Raw genomic sequence first — 10,225 nt, 5'->3', positions numbered from 1 at the left:
TATATATTTGTCAGTATTATATAAAAAAAAAAATGCAAAAGTACATTTTTAAATTGATTTTAAAAAAGTAACGGAAAAGTAACGAAAAGTTATTTTTCAAGTAACGGTAACTGTAACGAGTTACTTTTAAAAAGCGATAACTGTAACTGTAACTAGTTACATTTTTTACTCGGTAACGAGTAACTGTAACTAGTTACTTTTAAAAAGTAACTTTCCATTCCCTGGTAATAACAATGGTTTCTTAAGCACTACAATCTCTACATTTATGGAAAAACCTTATTATAAAACATTATCTAAGATATATTGTCACAGATATACATTACAACAGAAAAATAACCAAGTGATTTAGTACTTCTGTATTTAATATTATTAGAGAAAATTGTTCGCATTACTTATTTTTTAATTTATATTTTTTATTTGCATCTCTTTATATTATCTTCTGAAGTCAATTTTAGAGATACTTACCTTTCAAAGAGACTGTTGTAATATAAAAGTCCTTGTTCTAAATCGACTAGTAATGCAGTTACTAAGTTCGTGAAATCTTGCAAAACTCTATCGATGTCCTGATCGGGTTCCTGGTCATGGCACATTGTTTGTTGCCTGGTATCTTCGTACCTGCAAAATTAAAAGCATTTAAATAAAAGTTTAAAGTTTTATCTTTTTGTGTAGCTTTAGTATTATCTTTTACTACAATTATTTTAGTATGTACGATTAATGTAAAAATAAACATGTTAATAAAGAAAAAACAAAACATAAATTTTATTTTATTTAGCTTTAACATTTTTATTTGTGCATTAATCTTATTAAAATAATTGCGTGATGTAAGGATAGTAATAATGGAGATCTATAAAAAATAAAACTCAAAATATATTATGTATTATTTAGAAAAATATTGTGTTAATTTGTGATAAGATATCTACTTACCATTCAAGAGTTCCTTTTCTGAGAGCAGTAATGATTTCACCACGAATTTCTTTGTTGAAGGGACAACAAGTTCGAAAAGCCTTCATATTTGAAAGAAGTCCTAGGCATCTGTAACAGTAATTGTTAATATACATATGTTATAATTTTACACATCAATTTCGTTATTAAGTTTAATAAAAATTATTTCTTATATCCAGCTTTACATATTTAATTTATCACAATTAAGTTTTTAATATTTGCAATTGTTTTATTATAAAGATGTACATCTACCTGAGCAGATAATCCAGCTTCGATATAGTCGGTCTATATAAAGGTGGGTATAGTACCCGGTGTTGTCTAACTTTTTTCAAAGATACTTCCAAGAACTCGTTAAAGGAATTCGCCAGGCACTGTTCTGCGTCGCGCGATAGAGTTTCAGTATGCCATCGATTGTCAAGTTCCTAAGGTTGAGAAATAGTTCAAGTTCATAATTATTATTTAATAGTTTCGTTAATGTAATATTGTTGTATATAAGATGGCAAGATGCAAGTTGTTCCGGTGACTTAAGTTACCTGTAAAAGACGATGAAGCATACGTGGATCGACGGCGGGCTGTCGGGAACTTGCCACCCACCTTATCAAAGCCTGCTGCAATTCAGTTACATCACCTTGCACCGCGTGTTGATGTAAGATAGTTAGTGCGGTTTGCGACAGTTCTCCGGTAAAGTCTTCCTAAAAACCACGCAAGTGCATATGCCTGATTAGTAATTTCTAGAAAGATAATCAATAAATGTTTTAAAATACTTCATAATTTTTATGCACGAGTTAGAAAATTTGATTTAACATTGAAGAGAATAGAGAAGAAATTTTGAAAATATATTAAGGAGAGAATGTATCTACAAACTTATCTATTTATCAATTTTTTTTATTCTTTTCAGAAGCTTTTTATGATGACTGTTTAAAATTTTATGATGATACGTATCGTATAAAATGCAATACACAATTTTGTATTACATTCCATAAATTTAAATAAATACACGATCCTACTTTACTACAAGAAATTTACGTCGCTATTGTATTCAATATATGATGTAAACATGTCTTTCGTATTAGATCTAATATGAGTTTTGTTAGCTTTGTGTACGTACTCCTTGTTTGTTCATTTCATGATTGAGGAAAATTGTGTACAGTCTTTCCTGTTGTCTTAGCTCGCCCCAGTTATCCTCCTCGGATGTTCCGCGATCCTCTCTCGTCGACAGCCATAATTTTAGTCTGATTTTACCTTGGATATTACTCCTTTGTGTCCGCGCCTCAAGTTTATACCATTGATCTACTCCAGTACTTGGAATATCCTATGGAAAACAATATATTATTAAATATATATATATATATATACAATGTTATTTTAATTTTAGTATATGTCAGTACTATTAAAATTTTTTCAAGATAATTAAACCAGAAATTTAATAATTTGCAGCCGTTTTTAAATTAAAAATTTCTTCAAATTAATGAACATTTGAGAAAATTTTATTCTATTCATACATACAGAGTGTTAAACTTAGTATTAGTTTAATAATTAAACAATTACCACTAGAGGGATGTTTACACAACCAAGGAAGTCATCCTGACTTCCGGATCTAGCACTTTGCGCGATTTGCTTGAAGAATCTCCCGAGCCCTTTCACGCCTCGTACTTCATTAAGTTTGATTACCGCGTCGAACACCGAGGACTCGTCGTCGTGGTCCCTGAAATTATTAATGCGAGTCTCGCAAAGTTTAGTTTAATTTAAGAAAACTTTAAGTATTCACACAGAAATGTTTGTTTATTTATTTGTACATCTCAAATAATTATTCTATATAAACTTTGTATAATTTTTAAGATATTATAATAAAAAATTATTACGCATATACAGTGCAAGCTCACCATATGTCCAAATGGAGAATGTCCGTATTGATGTCATCAATATCGCTGAAACAGGAATCGGAGTATGATTATATACGAGTACACAGATTTGCACTAGTTAGACTTAATAAAGGATCGCCATTGCGAGAGCCAATTACGAGGGGGTCAGGCCCCAAAGTTTTCGCTTACAAACGGAACTTCTCGTTCCAACGCGGACTCAATGTATGCGGCTTCACGGAGGTAGCTCGTATAAACTTCGCGGGTAGAGCACCGCTGAAGGACTCGCGGTGTTCCCGCCTGCTGCTGTGCTCCTTGCGCTTAAATGAAAGCCTGAAACTGATTTTGAATGAACAGCTTAGTACCGTCGTTACTAACGCTTCAGTAATTTCTAATATCCAACTGTTTAATAATTTCTGATTACTAAATGTTGTTTAACTTTTTCAGCAAACTTACCTCTTCCGTCTTTAGAAACGGAAGTACTATATAATCAATATCAAGAAATAAAAAGAAAATCAAAGTGCCTAAACAAAATAAATAATAAAGTACAATCTTATAATCTAATATTTTCATCTTTCATCAAACCTTACATATATATCCTAAACGGATTTGTTTTTTCAATTCTTTTGAAAATGGCTACGTTCAGCAGAACACAACTTTTGTTTTGCAGCTATTTTGTGATTGACTGCTGAGATAGGATCATTCCTCTAGAAATAAAAGTAGGTATAATCCAATTAGCGCGAAGAATACTTCCAACAGTTGTAAAATAAACGTTCTCTTAAACGTAGTCAATAACTTCATACTTTTCATCTCTTCTACATCTTTCTTTTCTTATAGAATATCTTTTAATCTAAATTATTATTTATTATTATATATATTATTATATATAATATATATATGTAATGTTTTATTTTATTTTATATTTGTTCCATATTAGTTAGAGAATACACGAATTCACTTTATCCACAACTATATATTGTAACACAATAATTTCGTAAGACAGGATTTTGATACTATACGTATAATTGATAAATTATATATATATTGTTACTGGGGATAGAGTCTTAAGTTTTCCTCACAAGGCTTCGAAATCTTCAATGCCAATATGCAGCATGACATCCGCTCTCACAGAATCCGGATGGAATTTTATGCGGTTAACGAAGAGCATACACGGCGTACGACACTTCCGTAGACGTCGCGTGTCTCGTTGCAGCTGGTGATGCACTGTACGCTCTAAGCTCTCTTGCCGTTGCATTAATCACTTTACTTATACCACTAGGTGGCGAACGGAACAATATATGAAGATACACAGCAAAATGGGTTTGCTCTCTCAATGCTCTTGCCCGTTCTCCATTCGGAGAACGACGCTTGCTCGTTCACAGAACTTGCTGCATCCGGCGCGTCCATTGTACATCGCGTCGTATTGTAGCAAATGTCGTCGGAGTTAGTGTGTAGTAAATGCACATATCATTGTGGATTCGTAACATTCTAGATTGGCACATGCTGATTTCTTAAGCCATAATCTTCTATTATTCCAAAAATATAGTAACGTTGCAATATTTTGTAGGTTTTTTGTTAAAAGATCGATAAAAAAAAAGAATTTAGAGTACCGCGTGATATTATTAATTTGTGTCTTTTGTTTATAAAGTCATAAAGAATTATGAAATAATATTTGTTAATTTGTATATATAAATACATTTCATTCTTTTCAAAAGTAATACCAATTAGAAGTAATATTATTCTTTTTGTGATATTAATTTCTTAAGTGTTACTTATCTTAAGTAGCATACCGTCAATTTTTATCGTACTGTTGATAACAATAGACAAGGTGCAATTTCTGTGATAAACAATAAATGACATTTTTGCGAGAGAAGGTACAATCGCATCATTAATATCAATCATGTTGTAATACTAATAATAAATGAGGTTTGTGTGCTGTCAGGGTAGAAGATATTTCAAAAGAAAAAAATTCAATTCTACAACTACAATATATTGATATAATTCCTACGAAATAAACAATAGAACTTCCATAAGCAGTAATTTTATTTAGAATGATTAACACATTATCTGTTATCACAGACTAGACTAAAAAACTGCTAGACATCCTAAACTAAACGTGATAATATTTGCTCACATCATCTCGTATTTCTAATTATAATAATTGATTGTCAAACAAAAACTACAGAAATTATAATAATATCTTTACAAAAGGTTTACGTATTGTCGTATTATTTGATATGAGAATATAATAATCGTTTCTTCCTCTCAACTTACCTGTGATGCTTTCGAAGCTTCTCATGATGGGAATTCTCGATGTCGACGCCATCAGAAAGAGCGCGAATTGCTTGTCTCGGGGATGCTGGGGGTGTATGCGGCGAATGCGCCGTTAAATTCGTTTGTGGACTCAATGGTGCACCTGGGTTGCCGGGCTGTATTCCCAGCATGCAGTAAGGATCGCTAAATCCTAAAGAACATGACAATACACTCTTTTAATAAAAGAGTATTGTGTATTATTGACTGAATATAATTTTATTTTATCTGTTACATTCCGATATTTTCTGATAATATTTTAATCATAAATTTTCTTGCAAGTATTTGATAGGAATCTTGTCGCAGTAATAACATCGAGTAAAAACAACATTTACTGCAACTTAAATTTTTTCAAGATTAAATATTTTCGTATAACTAAGTTTTAATTAACAAAGTGAAAATTTTGTTAAAGTGTTTTAATTACTCTTTAAATTATCTGTAAATACGGTTTTGTTATCTATTTGCAACCGGGAAGCTTTATGGGACAGTCAGTATTTTACTCGTTTGTAACTCAAAAGGTAATCGCAACTCGAAATGAAACTGAATTGACTTAACTTACCATTGACGTCCTTTGCTTCAAGTCCATCAGCTTCGATCACCACCACGCTTAGCACAACAATAGGTGGCTGCAACAGTAAGTTTTATTTTATTTAGTTTTTATTGCGGCACAAATAACGGCGCTTTGATGACACATTTTTTGTAAAAGAGCCGTAGCGTTTGAGAGGAAAGTTAATAAACGGATATACCTTTTCTTCCGAGGCAATATTGAGATATCGCCGGTGCTGATCCTGTGGGACTCCAAAAGCTTCTTGGGCGTATCGATAAAGATCTTCCTTGTAATGCGCGTATTGTCCCGTACTGGCGCCTACAGTGTTTGCAATCGTGTAAAGAACTTCTATGTACAATTGCTCCATCTAGAAAGTAACGTATCCATTTTTTAATATTATAATATTCAGCATATATGTTAATAAGTTGCTCCTATGCACAATTAATATTTTAATAAAACAGCAATATATTTAAATCTATATATATATATTTAAAATTTTTCTCAATCATTTTGCACAGAATACAAAATAAATATTAAAAAAAAGTAATCATGTTATGTATTTTATTTAAAAAGGTGTTTTATTAAATACTTAACAATTAATGCCAATGTAAATATATCGTATTGATTCAAATTATAATTAATTTATCAAAATATAATAAAAATGTTTCTTATAATTTTTAATAGTAGTAAATTTATTATAATAAAGATGACAATCATATTATTAAAATTGTTACTGTAGCAAAAGATATTTTATTGCACAATTACAATTATTAAAAGCAATTTATCCTGCAAAACTATCAAATACAATAATGTTAAATAATATTAATGCTATAAATTCTTCTAAAAATATATAGAAAACTCTATTATAAGATGATTAAGTTAAAGATTTCCTTTGTCTACCTAAACGATCGTGTTTCTCTGCTTATTTTTATAGAAATTTAAAGCAATACGATATTCATTATACGAAGAAGAGTACAAACTCATTTTGTAGAAGATAGAATATAATTTCAAGAAGCGTCGAGCATTCTCGTAACTTGGCCGATATCATGTCATTTAATTCGAACACAAAAACACATATTAGTTATTATTTCATTAAGATAATACAAAATTATTAAGTTTAAAAAAATATTAATAAATGAATTTGTAAAAAAATTTTAGAAAATATGTTTGTTAGTAAACATCACATTTCATATTTTTATTTCATATTAACGAAGAGAGAAAAGTAAAAGATAAGTTATGAATAATTCTGTAATATCGTTGAAGGGAGACTTTCTATTCCATGTCATTTTTCGATATTATAAGGAATATTCCTCTCTCGTTTCTTATTAACAAACCAACGACATCGGCTTTTCGCCAATTAATCTCTTACGAAACACCCACAGGAACCTTTACGAAGACGGCAGAGACAATGAATAAAGAGTCAGGGCTGCAGGAATATTGTATCTAAGGAGATTGGAAGAGAAGGGTACACTAAAATGATGAGCGGAGCTTGACATGAGAGTTTCGATAAAACCTCGCGAGCTTTCGTAAAAAAGCTATTACTTAAAAGTGTTTTTCCGCTTGGATATTTATTTTATGAGAGTCAAGAACTTGTGAGACGACAGTGCGAAAAATTGTGCGGTTATCTAGGGACCCACAGCGAGAAAAATACACATATTTTACCGAGAGATAGGAAATACATAAGTTTACGATAGCTGTATTCGTAACATCACAAATCCGGAGATATATAGCTCTATAAATTCACAGAAATCCATAGATCCGTACATTTATAAATATGTGTAATATTTCGAATTTATTATAATTTATATATAGTATATATATATTTTTGGAGCACGGCAAATGTATTATTCAAATATTCGTGTAATTTTTATAATTTAACATATTTGTCAATGTGAAAAATGTTTCATATTGACATTGCATTTAATATTACATTTTTCTACATAATTTAAATTAATAATTTATATTTCTCTCTGTAAATATGAAGATATAATATTGTTTAGATAACAATTATTTTCTATCAATTTCATTGGATAGGTATAAATAGTTAAGCAAATTAGTAAGTAACAATGAAGAAATTACAAAGCGACTGAGTTTAAAATCGGAATTTCGAGATTTGAAATCGGAATGTCGACTTGGAAATACGAGCTTTATTCATGCGCGCATTATAGTTGGTCAATCGAAATGACGACGACGTACTCTCATTAGGAGTTTTCTACCTGTTAGTTCGATCGGCGAACGAGCGCGGCCGTCTGACCCAAACGGCTCAACTGACTTTATCTACTTAGAATAATACTTCAAACGGAATGAACGTAACTACTTGTCCGCATGCAAAGCCCGTTGCAACCAGAATGACGTGTGTTAAATGTAACGATGTTGGGTCGCACGCGATATAGTCGTAGCGCGAAAATGTGAAAAATTTGACGCCACTTGTACTAACAACTGTAAAAATTTTGCCAGAATTTATAAAATAATAAAAAGCAGGAGACAAAAAATCACATAGGTATTTTGTTGAAAAATTGGCACGAAAAACAATTCAAAAAATTAAGTAAAATTTTTACGATAAAACAAACGAAAATTACTCGTGCGTTATATAGAAAATAAATAAAGTTGCATAACAACATACCTCTTTTTTGCTAAGCCGATATGGTTGCGAAGTCAAATTCGAATCTCTGGACGGCGGTGGCGGTTCCTTCGCTCTTGCCTCCACTTCCTGAAGGACAACGAGTCTTCGATTCTCCTGTTTCCAGGATAACGCGGTGAAACTTTCAAAAAAGGATCCATCTGTTTCTTGAACACTGTAATGAACAAATAATTAAATTAAATATATTAATGCCAATAATTTATTTTTATATATATTATGATGTAAAAATAGATTAGTTCTTTATAACAAATAAAAAAATTGTTTAGTAAACATATTTAATTATATAACTAATATTTTATATAATAAAAGTACATATTATATATTAATAACATATTTCCAAATTATTATCTATACTTATTATTTGTGTCATAAAACATGTTTATACTTGAACAAACATTTTAAATGCAGATAGATAAATCCAAATATTAACGTTATATTAATAATAATAAATATAAGTAGATAAAGCAAACACATGCATGCGCACTTGCTGTATTTTTCAAAAACATGAAAATTTTCTCTAAGCGGATTAATTTCGTCCTTGATTTATTATTTTATACATTTATATAAAGAATATTTTTAATTAGGACAGATAATACATATATTGATGATTATGATTGAACAATTGATTTATATTGTTTTTGTATCATTACATACATATGCATTTATGGCAGCTAAATGCATGTATGCTTTGTTCTTATATTTCAATGCAAGCAAGTTGAGGGAAGAAAGTTTTGCAATATATCAATGCACAATTTGCATTTGTTAATAAAATCGTATTACTGTACTTCGTGCAGTAGTTTATTAGTCCAGCAATTTTTTTACGTCGCGTGTACACCCAGTTTCGCAATCTCGCGAAACTATCGATCGCTATCGATGATGTCTCTCTCTCCCTCCCTCTCTCTCTCTCTCTCTCTCTCTCTCTCTCTCTCTCTCTCTCTCTTTTCTCCGTCCCCCCTCTCTTTTTCTTTGTGTTGGAATCTTAACATTATGCTTGTCAATGATATATGCATATCAAATGCAAAATAACAAGCAAGCAAGCAAGTTTTTTGAATATTGAAGTTTCGATATCTCATATTATACAAAATGATTCATCCAACGATTATACTTGATCATCTAATGTTCATCGTAAATAATATATATTTATACTTTTTGATACTATTTGATATATCTATGATTACACATATATATTACATATCCATTAACGATAATTTTATAAACATTGATACGTCAATAATATTCCAATATCAAGGTACATATAGAAAAATATCGTAACAATTTTTGACGTCATTTTGACTACCAGCAAGTCACCATCACTTTTGTTAAGTAGTAGTAGTTTTTTTTCCTATTAATATGAAGTCGATTACTGAAATAAGGATAGTCGGGCAGTCATGAAAACTCAACACTAATCTAAGAGAGGTTGTTAAGCAACATGATGGCGCAAACCTATAATTGTTCCAAGATGATAGGAATCTTGGTTGCCTTGATAGGTATCACAGAAACATTCTATGCATGGTCGCTCGAATTAAACTCGAAGCATACGAAGCGTGCTTTGCCGTTGACTTTCTCGTACTCTGCTTGGAAAATGTAGAGCAGAGACTCAAAAATCAGCCCTTTGCACGTACTTGATACAAATTTACATAACACTATATTGCGCGCGTGTTAGAAATATTCAGCGTATAAAATAGAAACGTTTAAACACATTATAATATTTGATTTGACAATTTTTACATTTTTTTTCTCTTTAATTTTAACTTTTCTTTGCTCTAATAGAAACAAAAAATTAAAAAAATTTTTCAAATCTTAATAGAAAAAAATTTATATTATTGTAAAGAAAAAAATATCGAATAAAAAATATATTTGTAAAATATATATCTTTATTGCCATCTCTGTAAGTAAGAGAGCATGCAAGAAAATCAGCAATAAAAA

At 30.6% G+C, this 10,225-nt stretch overlaps 1 protein-coding gene across 1 annotated transcript in view; it reads right to left on the bottom strand.

Moving 5' to 3' along the window:
- Positions 1 to 10,225, bottom strand: part of unc-13-4A (BAI1 associated protein 3) — a 44,978-nt gene that overhangs the window by 11,606 nt on the left and 23,147 nt on the right. Inside the window, exons 3-14 of the mRNA XM_018552045.1 lie at positions 8,282 to 8,453; positions 5,858 to 6,025; positions 5,671 to 5,737; positions 5,076 to 5,265; positions 2,994 to 3,140; positions 2,826 to 2,870; positions 2,491 to 2,647; positions 2,051 to 2,254; positions 1,476 to 1,634; positions 1,195 to 1,364; positions 925 to 1,032; positions 466 to 615 (exon numbers count right to left, since the gene is read on the bottom strand). Coding sequence (XP_018407547.1) covers positions 466 to 615; positions 925 to 1,032; positions 1,195 to 1,364; positions 1,476 to 1,634; positions 2,051 to 2,254; positions 2,491 to 2,647; positions 2,826 to 2,870; positions 2,994 to 3,140; positions 5,076 to 5,265; positions 5,671 to 5,737; positions 5,858 to 6,025; positions 8,282 to 8,453 — 1,737 coding nt within the window. The remainder of the gene's footprint in view (positions 1 to 465; positions 616 to 924; positions 1,033 to 1,194; positions 1,365 to 1,475; positions 1,635 to 2,050; positions 2,255 to 2,490; positions 2,648 to 2,825; positions 2,871 to 2,993; positions 3,141 to 5,075; positions 5,266 to 5,670; positions 5,738 to 5,857; positions 6,026 to 8,281; positions 8,454 to 10,225) is intronic.

The sequence above is a fragment of the Cyphomyrmex costatus genome, unplaced genomic scaffold, assembly GCF_001594065.2.
Source record: "Cyphomyrmex costatus isolate MS0001 unplaced genomic scaffold, Ccosl1.0 scaffold10, whole genome shotgun sequence".
NCBI classification, from domain to species: Eukaryota; Metazoa; Arthropoda; class Insecta; order Hymenoptera; family Formicidae; genus Cyphomyrmex; species Cyphomyrmex costatus.
Note: the sequence above shows the minus strand (reverse complement) of the source record. Positions and strands in the feature narration are given on the sequence as shown.